Here is a 14,388-nt window from a genome sequence, read left to right as displayed (position 1 = left end):
TATTTCCATGATGTGAGGCCTGTTAAAGCGGTCATAGACAGCATGGATATACGTAATTCCCATTTGATGTGAATGTGAATGGTTAGCTGCCTCTGCAGTATATTACGACCAATTCACGTTTTGCCCAAAGTTCAGCTCTCCACAAGCTTGAATGGAATTAGTATAGAAAAGGGATGAAGAAATGGATAGAACCTTATTTAAGTGATGACTTGGAGGGTATTGAGTAAGAGTTATGACTGCGTAAGTCTCAAGACTACTGTGTAATCTGTTTTGATTGAAAACTGAGTCATTCTAATCTTGCAATATCATGAGGGCTCTCTTTGTTTTATACGGCAGATAAACATCCACAGCTCAGATCCTGAAGAGGAAATATGAGTCTTGAAGAAAACAACATGCAGAAGACAAGAATGGAGCGACAAATGTGAACAGCAAACGATCAAGCCAATATTTTGATTCCACTGGGAGTGCACATATTAATCAACACTTAATTTGACTTGTTCCTGGAACTGCATTTTTGTGGGAGGAAAAAGTAACAACAACACAGATTAAATTATACTACAAGATGTTTTAAGATGGACGAAGCATAAATCTACCCAGTAGTTGTGAAAGACAGTTGCGGGGCAGAATCCTGCGCCCGTATGTATTCCTATTGTGCTGTACCAGTGTATTTGCATGACTTCAAAGACTTGAGCAATAATCCAAATAAAGTATTGAACTTTTAATCCAAATGAGGAATCGGAACCCTATGCTGAGAACATAAACACAATCCGGTACTAATTTTTGTTTATCGCAATCATTGAAGGCTTCTTTTGAATGAAGGTGGAATGTGGGACAAGCTTGGTCATTTATGTGTTGCTAAAAGGACAAGAATGTTTCCGCTGCCTCGTGAGGCTTTACTTGAGCAAAGATAGAAAAAAATGGTTTATAAGGCTCCTTAGTTTAGACTTTACTTGTCCATTTATCAGAATGAGTAATACCGAAGTATGTGCAGTTAAAACAATGTGCCAACCACACAAACTTTAGAATTTTCAGAATTCAGTATGAAGCCACTGTTTTGCATAGAAACTAATTCTGTTGCTCAACTCACACGCCATACATTTAAAGTATCACACCTCAATTATAGAGATTAGTCGGTCATGGGGCATTTACTTGACAAAGGGCAATTCTCTTATTCTTGATGTATTAGTATACCATTTTGGAGTCTTTTGAGTACTTTTAAAGATTTAGGAAAGTGCTACGACTTTTTCCCGGCTTGACTTTGGCACAGAGTTGTGTCAAAATGCTGTGACCCAGGTCAGTGTGTATTACTGTGCATTCTTGTAAACTTAACTGTAAGTGTTCAGCTGTCGAATTCCACTTTTGCTTTATTTTGTACAAAAAAAATACATGTATACAAACGATGTTATTATAAATGATATGGTGTTTCATGTTTTTGTCACCATTCCTGAGACGAGCCAAGTGGAAAATACTCATTGTCACTAGTAAAGGTATTTTCATATTGACAACACGGGTCATGGGAGTGTGTTATTATTTCACTGGAATGTGATGGCATGAAGTAAAGTTGTGCCTTGAGATGATCTTTTCGTTTTAAAATGATTGAAATTGCCATTAATATGTGCTAGTAACCTTTTGAGCGAACAGCAGCGGTAGCATTGAAGAAAGACGATTCGAGATTTGAGTGCATTGAGTTATGAGAGCTATCATGGAACATTAAACTTTTATCTCAAGGCACTATTGTCTATTGTTGAGACCAATCTCTGGAAAATACATGGAATCTTTTTTTAAAAAACAGGTATCTATCACTAACCATTGATAATGTAGAGTCATGAATACAGTAAATATTTGTAAGAGAAACATTCCTACATTCAAATAAATGTGAGGAAAAAAAAGAACAAGGTTCCTTACCTTTGCTCTTGTGGTGGACTTAACACTAGACAAGTTCACTGTGTGCCATTCTGAACCACTCCACATCTTCTTTGCATTTTACTGTGGATCAATAACAAACATAGACTTGAGTTAGACCAGGATTAAAAGGACTAAAGCACAGTATTAAATTAAAGCAGGAAGAAAAACAGAGTGCAGCCATTAAACTAGCCAGAGAACACAACTGTTCAATGGGATGAAAGTTTGCACACGAGATCTTGTGTCAACCATTGCCGAGATTTCCAACAGGAATGGATTAATAATTCCTACTGTGGAAGCTGTTATTTGGGTTTTGGCTGTCAATTTTTTTTTTCTTAACTATATACTGCATATGATGCAAATGCACTACACACATACTCTGAATACTGTAACCTTAAAATGATATGATGTATTGTGCTCATCTACATGTGGTTCAGCCCCAGAACCGCCCACGTTAACAAATTCCAAAGTGCTGCAAGTAAATATGGGGAGGAGCTTAGTTCTTGCACAACCAGTTTGCTGCTGACGAAAGACAAGTTGGGAATGTTTTCATCAGTGCACACGACTACAAAGAGGCTACAGCAACTCAAGAGTCATATTTTACCTGAAAATAAGGTAAGCAAATTGTGCGATTGACATAAGGTAATTGTTAGCACTCTTTGCAAAGGGTTTACATACCTACCTCCTTCAGAATGTAACATATGTGGCATTAATAGTCTGGAATGATAGTCTGTCTGTCTGTCTGTCTGTCTGGCCATCTAATCATGTGATTGTTTAGGAGATCCAAGCAATGGCAAGTCCTCTGACCACACACGTGCTGAACACCGCCAAGGGTGTCCCTGGGGTCAACATAGCCCTCAGCCTACATCGACTGGACCCATCAACTGAGACCTGGCTGTTGATTAACACTGGGTAAAATATCCATCCATCCATTTTCTTGTCCTCACTAGGGTTGGGGCCTGTCTAGCTGACTTTGGCAAGTAAGCGGGTAGTCACCAGCCAATCACAGCGGGTAGTATCCTCCTATCTCGCTACATGAGTGCAAAGCGGAATGGAAATGTTTCCTCTTTTAAGCTGCAACAACAAGCATTCCTACATTAATAGAAAGTGCACTCACGCAACCAGTTACCATGTCAACATAACAAAAGCAGGATTTCAAATGAGGTTTTTAAACCAGCGGTTGGGTTCTAAAGTAGGCTTTCAAAATCAGATAAGGGCTTCAAATTACTGATATGGTTTCAAATTAGGGTTACAAACAATAGTTTGGGTTTCCAATTAAGGTTTTAAATCTGGTTTAGTATTTTAAACTTGAAGTGGGCTTTCAAATTAGGGGTTTAAATTTACAGGTAAGGTTAGAAACTTATGTTAGGGTTTCAAATTCTGGTTTCAAACCAGGGGTGTGCAGATGCGACCAACATTTGTCAGCCATTATCCCCGGGCATCACCTGTACTTTGCACGGAAGGAAGATTTTGTTGTTGCCGAGAAGTACTGTCCATCTAATGAATAAAGAGAAAGATATGAACCACATATTTTTGTAGGATTCCTAGCACAGAAAACGTGTGCACATGCGGAGTAATAAAACAACCTTAAATAAAATAAAATGCATTGAGAAGTCATCATTGTCTACAAAGGACTAGAAATTAACTTGATTTGTGGTTGTGGAAATGTTTCTCTTTACGTGTCTGTCATGTCATGAATAAAATCCTTCATTATTTTTTAACATTTTTGTCTGAACAGCCACACAAATACTGATGGCCGTTTCCCGGGACTCATCACAAAACAGGACTTTCTGTGTGGTGTATACAAATTGCGATTTGAAACTGCTCAGTACTGGGAAAGCATGGGGGAGACCTCCTTTTACCCATATGCTGAGGTGAGACGTCCTTCCAATGAATAACTAATCTAACATTGTTTCGATATTCTGACACTTACTAGGAAGGCCTAAACAACTTCATTACTTGACGTTTTTCAATGTTTCTACTGCAGTTAATTCATAGACTATCATACAAAACATGAAAGTTTAAAACATTTGCTTAACTTTGTTTTGTTTCAGATTGTCTTCACGATTAGCAACCCAGACCAAAAGTACCACATACCGCTGCTCTTGAGTGCATTCTCGTATAGTACGTACAGAGGAAGCTAGAGGTCAAGTGCGTGGTGACCTTTGGCAATTGGCATCGCTCTTTCTTGTGACCATTCATCCCATTCTCACCCTGACTGACAATTGTATAGCCATTGTACTCAAAACACAAATGTGCCAACAATTTGATGATTTCCAAGAAAAGGGCAATACAACCAGTATTAGTTTTTAAAATTAAATAATATGGTCGTGATACACTGAATTTAGGTTTCATACTTTATGTGTGTGTTTTAGATTGTGATTATTAAATGTGGTACTGAACATAATTTGTATTGCTTTGTAAGAGGAATGACTGAAGTGGGGTACAAATAAATTATTTTTAAAATGTGAGAAACTCTAAAGTGATGGAGAGAAAAAAAATCTGCATGTGTGTTTGATGTTTTTCCATGCAGTATTTCAACGTTTACCGCGCACACGAGAGGATAACTAACTTTTGCACGTCCAAAAAGTGTTGAAAACAAGCTGCAATATTTGTATTGACCATACTTGATCATTTTTAGGTATTTGGGGACATGCATATTAAATTTAATCAAATTTGTTCATTGCAGAAGAATTTTAGACACTGTGGTAAAAAGTTGTGTCGCCTCAACTGTAATGGGGGAAGATGCAGGGGAGCCTCCCCGATTTGCACACGCAACTCTTTCATAGGCGTTAACGTTTAGATTTTTTGAGACGTCATATCATCATAGAGAATGAGTGTAGCTCTGTGTTCGATAGCTTTAGCCTGAAGTTGATCGGTACTCGGCGTCGATTACACTCCCCTGAGCAAGCCAGGGCCTTCCATGCCTGCAATGCAATTGTAGCGTTTATATTCTTTACAATTTCTTGTACTTTTAAGTCCACATAAACAAAAACCATGGCGGACGACGAGTTAGAGGCAATCAGACAGCAACGAATGGCAGAACTCCAGGCAAAGCACGGGGTAAGGACAAAGGATGTGTTCTGGAAGCGCGTTAGCCTCCCTAAAAAGGAGATGCCGAGCACACAATGCTGCATGCTAGTTAGACTAAAATTGGCATAGAGACTATAATAAATCACCGATCACTTCGCTATGTCTTGCTTAAAAGTGAAACTCGCGTCAAATTCACGTGAGTGTAATATGCAATGTTTATAAAATGGTTGTAGAATCTTTAGCAAATTGCTAACTAGCTTGTTTTCAATATGACAGCGCACACCCCTCTCAATCTGAGACTGGGTGTAATTTGAACTGCCATCCTACATAAAAGTTGAATCTTGTGTGTTATCAACGAATGTAATAGTGCCTCAACACAACGTAGAAGGCCAAACGTGGTTTAAAAATGCAAGATTTCAGCATGGAATTCGAATAATTGCAACCAGACTGAATAGCTGCTCAGATCTTATTTACGAAATTCTCTGCTGCATAAACGTGTAATATTCAGTCCTGGTTTACTCCCACTCATGACTTTGAAAATATTTTAAAATGAAATGATGATCACTACATACCCATACATTTATCTGTTTTAAATAATACAGCACCATATCACAACAGAGTTCTACATTGTAATGTTAATTTGTGGATCTTTACTCAGAGTTCAATAGTAATATTAACCAAGCAGAGTATTGACTGCATTTTTGCTTTCTAAGATGAATGTTGATACTAACCATGTGATATATTTCTTCAGAATTCATCAAAGAATCAGCAAGGAGAGGAGGCCAAACAAAGGTGAAATAATCTATATTTCCATCCAGTGCATGTAATAACCAATAGAAATGGCAAAGGAGCAATAGGGTACACCCAAGAAGCAGGAATTAAAATTATTTTTGTTGCTTCTCTGGTTAAACGAATGTGGCGGTCTTTTATTTACAGAGAGACAGAGATGAGGAATTCCATTTTGTCCCAAATTCTCGACCAGTCTGCACGTGCCAGGTGTAAGTCTTTTCCATAAAATTCTAGGGATGTAAAAACTGCGATGTTGCAATATTAAAATTGCCATGATATAGTCGTCGTCATATTTATGATATTACAAGCAGCACCTTTTGTCCGCTTTGGCCAAACACAGTATGATAATGAACTACATTATACTTTGCATCACTGAACCAAGAGGAACCATTGTGTTACCATCTCGGACACTACATTAGGGTAGCAAAAGACGGAGGCTGCGAGCACAAGCCATACTTGTGGACTGATGATACATCAAGTTGTTTGTATTTCTTACTAAAGGCCAATTTTGGGGTGTTTATTTATTTATCTATCTATTTATTTATATTTCTTTCTCTCCACAGTGAACAGTCTTGCTTTGGTAAAGCCGGAGAAAGCACGTTCAGTTGAGAATTATCTTATTCAAATGGCTCAGTATGGATCATTGGCAGGGAAGGTACGTAAATGAATAAATGCTTGAAATTTATTGGAATTTTTTCATCGTTGTTGTATGTAAAGTATGTGTTAAATCGCTTTGTGGGTCTTTTTCTTTCTTGACAAATTATTGAAAAATCTAAAGTGATAAAAATAGCTTGAGAAATGTTGATATTTTTAATAAATAAAAAGGATATACGGGTTGTTGGTTTTTTTTAAATTATTAATATTTCCTGAAAAGTAATGCTTGAGAAGATACAAGATTTCAGCCCAAAAGCAAGTGGTTTTTCCCCCCTCAGATCACGTGTTCATTGTTTTGATTTGTTTCCATGCGACAGTTATTACTACAGAGACCGGAATATATTGTTCTTTGTCTGATCTCGATTCCGGGATAATATTAATAATAAATCAACTTGGTTGAAGACAGTATCACAACTGTGTTGCTCACAAATGTATTTTTCCTCTCTTGCCAGATTTCAGATTCGGGCTTGATTGAGATCTTAGAAAAAGTCAGCAAGCAAACAGAGAAAAAAACAACAGTCACAGTATGTTCCATTAATACGTTACAGATTACAGTTAGCAACTAGATCCTAATTTATTAAAATCCTTCTTTTTTCTCAGTTCAATAGGCGGAGAGTGATGGATTCGGATGAGGAAGAAGATTAAATGGCAACTGGAGCTGTTGAATGAACCAGGCAAAGAAGGCGATGCGTTTCACTGGGATTCCAGTGTGTTCTTGCTAGCACTCTAAAATGCTGCACTTTTTACAGTGTGTCTTTGGAAGTGACACACCAGAAGGAGAGAACAAGCATTGACAAAAACAGATGTTGCATAGAATACACACGGTGTCAAAGAAATTGTTTAGTTGCGGTTTTATTTCACATTTGCATTTAATTCTTGACAACACATGACTGGATTACTCCCCTGCTCGTTCATCGTGAGTTTCTTTTTCTTACTGCTTTCAAATGTTCACCCAGAGAGGCTGAAACAGCAGATGTGTTTCATGATTACTCTTATTACAACTCATTCTTCTGTCTGGGCCAGCAACTTTGGTCTTATTTTTAACGCAAACATGCCTCTTAAACGTTTACAAAAAATAAAAGTAAAAAAAAAAAAGCCTTGACATCTTTCTCGTCCATTTTTTTTTTTGCAAATGCGTCATGTTCGAGGTTGTACATATTGTATATACATCTCCCTAAAAACATGCCAAGCTTGTTGTTATTTATACCCACAACTTCAAATCTTGCACCACAGCATACAAACATCTAAGCCATAAGGTTCTAAAGAATGAGTCTCAATTGAGTTCACCTTTGCCCTTTAAAATTTCAATTTTAAATGACAATTGTTTTATCGTGCTTAAACATGCTCATGTGAGTATATCAAATATTTAAATCATGCCAATGTTGGCCCATTTGTTACTTGTAGCACAGTAATCCAAATCTGTGCGCTGTGATGCCACCAGCAGTGCTATTTTACCATAAAATTCATAAATCGGTCATAAATTCATAAGTGGGATGGTCTGATGGCCCGTTTTCACACCAGTGTGGTCAGATAATCTCTCATTGGCTGCTCGCACCAAGGGCATCATTCTGATTGGTTATGGATTTACCCATGTGTTCAACACCAACCAATCACGGACAAGACAGTGGTGTCTTTAGACTGTTATAGTGCTGTCAGTCATGTTAGCTAACGTGGCTGCTAAGGGCAAGATCTTATTTGTAAATTTAGAACGAAGTTGACAAATACCGATCTACAGAAGTAGAAATATGCCCGAAGACAACATGGAGACACACACGTGCACGGCTCCTGTCAATATAGCAGTCGTTAAATACTGTAAGTATTACTATGGCTCACCTGAGAAATAATTGTCTGACTTTATCGACCCATTTGCAAGAGATCTGTTCTGTTGCGCGCCCTTGCAACTTTATAAATAACCGTGACTGTATTGGACTATAATTGTTTTAGCATTTTATAACGTTGTATTTTTAGGGGGGAAGAGAGATGAAGATCTAATTCTACCCATTAACTCATCGTTGAGTGTTACACTTCATCAAGATCAGGTAAACATAAATAAAATAATATATCGTTGATTGTTAGGGGGGAAATTCCTTCAGTAAAAGTTTTGTTTAGGTAAATGATGTCGGCAAAACATTATTCTATGGTTGTCTTGAGACACATTAATTATAATGTGCAGGTGAACCTAAGTTACTCGTGAGAGTAAATAAACAAAATTTGCCAGTGCCGATCAAAAGTTGATGTGCATTTAATTACTGTGCCCACAAAATACCATTACAACATACATTGTGACTTATTTTTATTGAACCCCTCACTCCCCATACAGACTTTATTTACTTTTATTAGACCACCTGTCATAAAAAGACAATCATACTTTAACGTGGATTTTCAGTCTACTGACCACTACTATTTGGACAGGTACATTTGTTGAGCAAATATGTATTGTGTTTCCCATGTTCAGTTGAAGACAACCACAACAGTGGCCACCAGCAAGTCTTTTGAAGAAGATCGACTGTGGCTCAACGGCAAGGAGGAAGATATCAGCCATCCAAGACTACAGTCCTGTCTGAGAGAGAGTAAGACTTTGTTTTCTGCTTAGCAGAAATGAAGGATTCTTACGTCTCAATGTCCTGTGTCTGTAGTTCGGCGTCTTGCAAGGAAAAGACGTAATGATGATGATCCCGGTTTAGACTCAAGGGGCTTATCTCACAAAGTTCACATCTGTTCCGTCAACAATTTCCCCACCGCTGCTGGACTTGCTTCCTCTGCTGCAGGATTTGCTTGTTTAGGTGGGTTGCTGTGTTGCATTCAACGTCAATGATATTCAAAGCATCTTACACACTGTTTCCCCGCTGTTGTGCAGTATACACACTGGCCCAGGCGTTCGGTGTAGAAGGGGAATTGTCCTTGGTGGCTCGTCAAGGCTCTGGCAGTGCGTGCAGAAGTATGCACGGCGGATTTGTGCAGTGGCTCATGGGACATCAGAATGATGGCAAGGATAGTTTTGCCCAGCAGGTGGAGCCAGAGACTCATTGGCCTGAGCTGAGAATACTTGTACTTGTGGTATGAATGTTGGATTTTTTGCACTACGTTGAAGAAGGGAGGGACTTAAAATGACAACAGGGAAACAGTACAAGTTATGCCAGTTTATTATAATTGCGTATTTGTTTGACAGGCCAGTGCTGAGCGGAAACATGTGGGCAGCACTTCTGGCATGCAAACTAGTGTGCAAACAAGTCAGCTCTTAAAGGTACTATTTTTAACCTTGGCACACACCCATGGTTATGTTCTAAAGCTTGGTTTCCAACATGCAATAAAGAGTTCAATTGGATGCAATTTGCTGGAAAAAGAAAAATGTCGTGAAGGTTACCGATGTGTCAGATCTGTCCCGGACTTGCTGAACCGAACTTGCACTTGGTGTAAACATGGCTTAAAAGATGAATGTCGTATTGTTCAAACAAAACAGATTGGATTCTTGCGCGAGATTAAATGACCCCAAAACTTGTGTGTTTGCAGTATCGGGCCGAGTCGGTTGTCCCAGGCCGCATGGTTGAAATGATTAAATCCGTGCGCAGGAAAGACTTTCCTGCATTTGCTGAACTCGCCATGAAGGATAGTAACCAGTTTCATGCCACCTGCCTGGACACATACCCTCCCATATTCTACCTCAACAGTGTATCTCATCAGGTCATCAACTTGGTGCATCGATACAACAGCCATTACGGGCAGACAAGGGTGAGCGACGGCATGGTTGTTTCATCATTTTAGTAGGCAAACTTAGATATAATTCAACAAAAGGAAAGCAAATCAAAAGTAATATAAATGGTTGCTGTTAACAAAAACCCCACTCGGCTAACTTCCTCATAGTTGCTATTCTGATTTGTGCAGCTGTATTTCTGACATGATTTAATGAGGATGTGAAAATGTGTGTGAGTTTCAAGTTCTCATAAAAAACATCAATTTGTTTTCCTGTAGGTCGCTTACACTTTTGATGCAGGACCCAATGCGGTAATATTCACGTTAGAGCAGCACATTCCTGAATTTGTTCAAGCAGTCCGACATTTCTTCCCTCCAGAAACCAATGGTAGCGAGTGAGTAGACAATTGTAATTTAGATCCCCAATGAATGATTTTTGCCTTAAAAGTTCATGCGTGATGTTACGTGTATGCCATTTGTGGCGTGTCCACAAATATAACTTCCTTGTGTCTAGGTTCATAAAAGGTCTTCCAGTTTCTCATGTAAATCTTCCTGAGGAGTTGAAACAGGCTATTGGTTTGGAGCCCATGCCAAGAGGAATTAGTTACATGATCAGCACTAAGGTACATGCATGGCGAAGTCTCATCCAGGTCACTCTTATTGCTCATTGACGTTCCAGTTTTTAAATTTAGGCATCATTTCGAAAGAAAATGTATCCTTGAGCCCATTTACTAATGCTAATTTTAATTGCTAATTGTAATTGGATATACCATCTTCAGTTTGTCAACATAACAAAGTGAAGATTTTTATTTTTTTTTTTAATGTTTTATCAAGTTTGTGACAAATATTCACACTATTCCTATATATTCTGTCCTGCACTCTGTAATTTGTTTCTTTTGTTTCAGCCTGGCCCAGGCCCTTGTGTTGTGAAGGATTCCACGCAGCATCTGCTTGGACCTGATGGATTACCGAAGAGCACTGTTAAACATCTTTTACTGGGCAGGGACATTGGAGTAAAACATAAAAACTGTTACTAATACTGTATATCACTACAAATCAATGGAGTCATTATCAGATTCAAATTTTGATTATATCTCCTGTCATTGTTTTACATTTTAAGTTGTTTTATGTGTTCTTATATGCTGCTGAACCATAATTTTGAATATTGATAATGACTTATTTCCGATTGAAAACATTTAATTTTGCATTCATGTTCACAAGACAAGTCAACCATTACATCGGTTTATTAATTTCTCTGTCTGTTGCCATGCGTAGAAAATTTCATGTAATTGTACAATATGCATAGATCTAATCATGGAATTGGAAACATTGTCTCACACTTACATTAAATACTGTCCAAATCTATCGCCCACACTGTTATTCTGTGTCATACAGATACTGCTTTCTGTGTTAAAGGTTTTGAATAAGATTCTTGCTAACAAGGCAGGTTTCCATTGAAATACATCTTGACAGACTACTTATTTCTAACCAACAATAATTTAGAGCATGTAAGATAACATCTTGTGTTCATAGTAGAAGACTACAATATACTAATAAAAAAATAATGGTAACCATTTATTTTAGTTTCAATAAAATAAGTCTTTTCAAGGGAACGGAAAATACAGGCAGGAATGCATTGACCCACATTTTTGCGTGCTTGCACCAGAAATGACGCAAAGGGGGCGTGTCGCAGGTAGGTTCGAACCTTACTTCTCATAATGCTGCCTGCGCTCACATTTCATATCAGAGAAAACATTTCCTCCTCGAACGTGCACCGAAGGCAACATGGGGAAGATCGAGTGGGCTATGTGGGCCAATGAGCAGGCTCTCGCTTCTGGACTCAGTAAGTTCAGCCACTTTTTACACTGAATTTACAATGTTTTTCATTTGATATTTTTGTACATATAAAGATAAGATAAAGTTGTCACTTTTTGCTGTAGCTGTTTTCCAAACAAATGTTATTAGTATTTAGATTCCAATCCTGAAATATATATTTTTGAAGTCACTGTTACTCAAGTATTTTATTTATTTCTTTTAGTTCAATGTGTTCAATTAAATGTGCTAAGCATCTTCCTGCTTCCTTGTTGCAGTTCTCCTTACTGGAGGCATTGTGGGGGCGGCAGGGCTGTTCAGAGGGTGGCAGTTTGCTGCCTATGCTATGTATCCTTTGCCCAAATGGCTTAAAGGTATTTAACTCAAATTGTCTCTGTGAAAATGTCCATTTCATAGGCCGGTAATGTCCTCTTCGGTTATACCAATATACATTTGCTGCTTACTGTACCGCTGTAATTAATATTTATGCTGTGGCAGAAATATGACAACATATTTATTACTGTTATCAGTTTCGAGAAACAACAATGACTTTTTTGGCTCATATTCTGTCTTTCCCATTAGTTTACATCTTAAAAATGTCTGTGGGGTGTACAAAGTATTTGAGGAGGGTTAATTCCCATGTAATAGCACATGTTAGCAAACCTGTCCGATAAGAAAGCCTTGACAGCGTTACGCAGTGTCGCTGGCGTCTTCATATGTCTGCTGGAGTACCCGAGAAGCAGAAGAGCAAAAGGCACCGGTGTGGAACGAAAGTAAGTGATGCCATTGCATCCATTAAATGAAGATTAACATGGTGGCATGATGAAGTGATTGGTTAATCTCTCCTTATCTTTTGTTCTCAGGGGACAGTATTGTTTCACTGTGTGTGTTAAAGCTTTCGGGCCTCTGACAAGGAATTACTACGTCAGAGCCTTTTTACATGCAGCGTGAGTTGAAAATCCGAGTCCATTTCCTTTGCTCGACAACATTCCTTCCAAACAGTCTTTTCTATTATGTTGTCGCATTGACCGAAATAAATACCTCCATCTATTTTCCAGGCTGTCTGTTCCTGCTGGTTTTATGCTTGCTACTGTCCTTGGGTGCGTTTGCCTCGCTATCGCCAGCCTCATCTACCTCTCAGTAAGTAAAATATTGCGTCAGTATATTTTTACGTTTTGTTCAGCCCATGCAGGAAGTTGGTGGAAACGGTTACAAGGAAGAGATTGTTTCATAAATGGCACAGCTCTTGAGTCATATTTCAAGAGCAGATTTCAGCACACCTGAAATTTGACAAGGAAGAGGTGTGACAGTCATTTGGTCCTTGTGTCAATTGCCAGCCATGTGCCTGGTGGCTCTGCTTTTCAAAATTACATTTGCAAGTGGTCCACAACATTAAGAACTATACATTTTATTTTGGAGAATGGGGTGATTGCTTACTTTTTTCAATCTATTTCTTGCTATTTAAGGCGGCCATCCACGGAGAACACTGGGAACCCATTCTACCAAGAGTGCAAGTCAGGAGGGCAGCTCCAAGCATTAAGAATCCCCCTCAGAACCCGCCACCAAGACCTCCAGCAGAGATGCGCAGGAAAAATGTTGATGACTTGGAAGATGCCGCCTATGACAATCCCATGGCTGTCGTTGATGAGAAGTAACCTGACTGGTTTCCTTCTCTCCACTGTGGTTTTGCAGAAATGTTAAGAGCTTTAATGAACGTTTGGTAAACACTTTTCGAAAAAAGGGTGCGAATGTCATATTATTTGTCAGGGGGTAAAATGTCCCAATGCGCTGATTAGCACTGTTATTTTTTATTTTATATTTGTGCATTTGATTGAACTTCTCTGATCCCGCTGTCTCAGTTATTTGAGCTTTGCTTCCACTGTCTTGCAATTGCACACATTGATGCGGTTTTATTCCTCAACAGTTCGTTCGTTTTGGGTGAATTTGACATTTATTTTGTCCGTACACTTTGACTCACTGAAAAAATATTTTGTACTATAGTTTTCTCTACTTTATGTGAATAAATGATTATTTTTGTCAGGTCTACATTTTAATGTGTTTTACTTCCCCTTTGAAACAGGTTGTTTGCTGCTTCCCATTTTGCAAACACCCTGAATTTCAAAATGTTGAAATTTCCCCTCTTTAATATTTCCTGTGTCCTTTTCCAGACATAGCATATCTGTGACCTCACATGACATTTCTGGCAAACAATGTCAAATTAATACTTTCTTCCTCCAGGGTATGTTGTTGGACAAGTTCAGTTGCACAATCCAATTGGGGTTTTTTGTGTGTCTGTGTGGAAACGAGGGAGTCTTGAACTTCCTGAAGTTCATGAACGTCAACCAAAAATGCCAAGACAATTTGAATGGCTGGAATTTATTTTGCACTCTTCAATGGCGGAAAGTGTCTGCTGACTTTCATTTAAAATGACTTGGTTAATTCTGAACACAGTCACACCCAAGTTTCAAGCGGGTGTACACACTTGTGCAATAACATTATTTCAGCACT

At 38.5% G+C, this 14,388-nt stretch overlaps 5 protein-coding genes across 6 annotated transcripts in view; all 5 read left to right on the top strand.

Annotated features, from left to right (window-relative positions):
* si:dkey-234i14.2 (RNA-binding Raly-like protein) overlaps positions 1-1,505 on the top strand; it is a 28,682-nt gene extending 27,177 nt beyond the window's left edge. For both annotated transcript variants that reach the window (XM_037246814.1, XM_037246813.1), the window contains one exon: positions 337-1,505. In XM_037246814.1, the coding sequence (XP_037102709.1) occupies positions 337-375 (39 nt within the window). In that variant the 3' untranslated portion in view covers positions 376-1,505. The remainder of the gene's footprint in view (positions 1-336) is intronic.
* An 808-nt stretch (positions 1,506-2,313) lies between these two features.
* Positions 2,314-4,373, top strand: uraha (urate (5-hydroxyiso-) hydrolase a). Its single transcript, XM_037246816.1, has 4 exons — positions 2,314-2,517; positions 2,681-2,814; positions 3,641-3,776; positions 3,957-4,373. The coding sequence occupies exons 1-4, from the start codon at positions 2,329-2,331 to the stop codon at positions 4,044-4,046; spliced, it is 549 nt and encodes a 182-aa protein (XP_037102711.1). The 5' UTR covers positions 2,314-2,328; the 3' UTR covers positions 4,047-4,373.
* A 401-nt stretch (positions 4,374-4,774) lies between these two features.
* On the top strand, positions 4,775-7,480 carry pdcd5 (programmed cell death 5). Its single transcript, XM_037246817.1, has 6 exons — positions 4,775-4,965; positions 5,687-5,727; positions 5,872-5,933; positions 6,288-6,379; positions 6,831-6,902; positions 6,979-7,480. The coding sequence occupies exons 1-6, from the start codon at positions 4,900-4,902 to the stop codon at positions 7,021-7,023; spliced, it is 378 nt and encodes a 125-aa protein (XP_037102712.1). The 5' UTR covers positions 4,775-4,899; the 3' UTR covers positions 7,024-7,480.
* Positions 7,481-8,002: 522 nt separating this feature from the next.
* mvda (mevalonate (diphospho) decarboxylase a) lies at positions 8,003-11,438 on the top strand. The gene is made up of 10 exons (XM_037246812.1): positions 8,003-8,190; positions 8,347-8,417; positions 8,834-8,948; positions 9,015-9,161; positions 9,236-9,435; positions 9,548-9,622; positions 9,889-10,107; positions 10,348-10,463; positions 10,583-10,691; positions 10,974-11,438. Exons 1-10 carry the CDS (start codon positions 8,124-8,126, stop codon positions 11,103-11,105), a joined length of 1,251 nt encoding a protein of 416 aa, XP_037102707.1. The 5' UTR covers positions 8,003-8,123; the 3' UTR covers positions 11,106-11,438.
* A 315-nt stretch (positions 11,439-11,753) lies between these two features.
* On the top strand, positions 11,754-13,926 carry LOC119120172 (cytochrome b-245 light chain). Its single transcript, XM_037246815.1, has 6 exons — positions 11,754-11,911; positions 12,159-12,228; positions 12,579-12,653; positions 12,744-12,827; positions 12,939-13,020; positions 13,347-13,926. Exons 1-6 carry the CDS (start codon positions 11,854-11,856, stop codon positions 13,533-13,535), a joined length of 558 nt encoding a protein of 185 aa, XP_037102710.1. The 5' UTR covers positions 11,754-11,853; the 3' UTR covers positions 13,536-13,926.
* Positions 13,927-14,388: the final 462 nt, after the last annotated feature.

This window comes from Syngnathus acus, chromosome 3, assembly GCF_901709675.1.
Source record: "Syngnathus acus chromosome 3, fSynAcu1.2, whole genome shotgun sequence".
Lineage (NCBI taxonomy): Eukaryota > Metazoa > Chordata > Actinopteri > Syngnathiformes > Syngnathidae > Syngnathus > Syngnathus acus.
The sequence above is the reverse complement of the archived record's forward strand: the minus strand, read 5'-3'. Positions and strand labels throughout refer to the sequence as shown.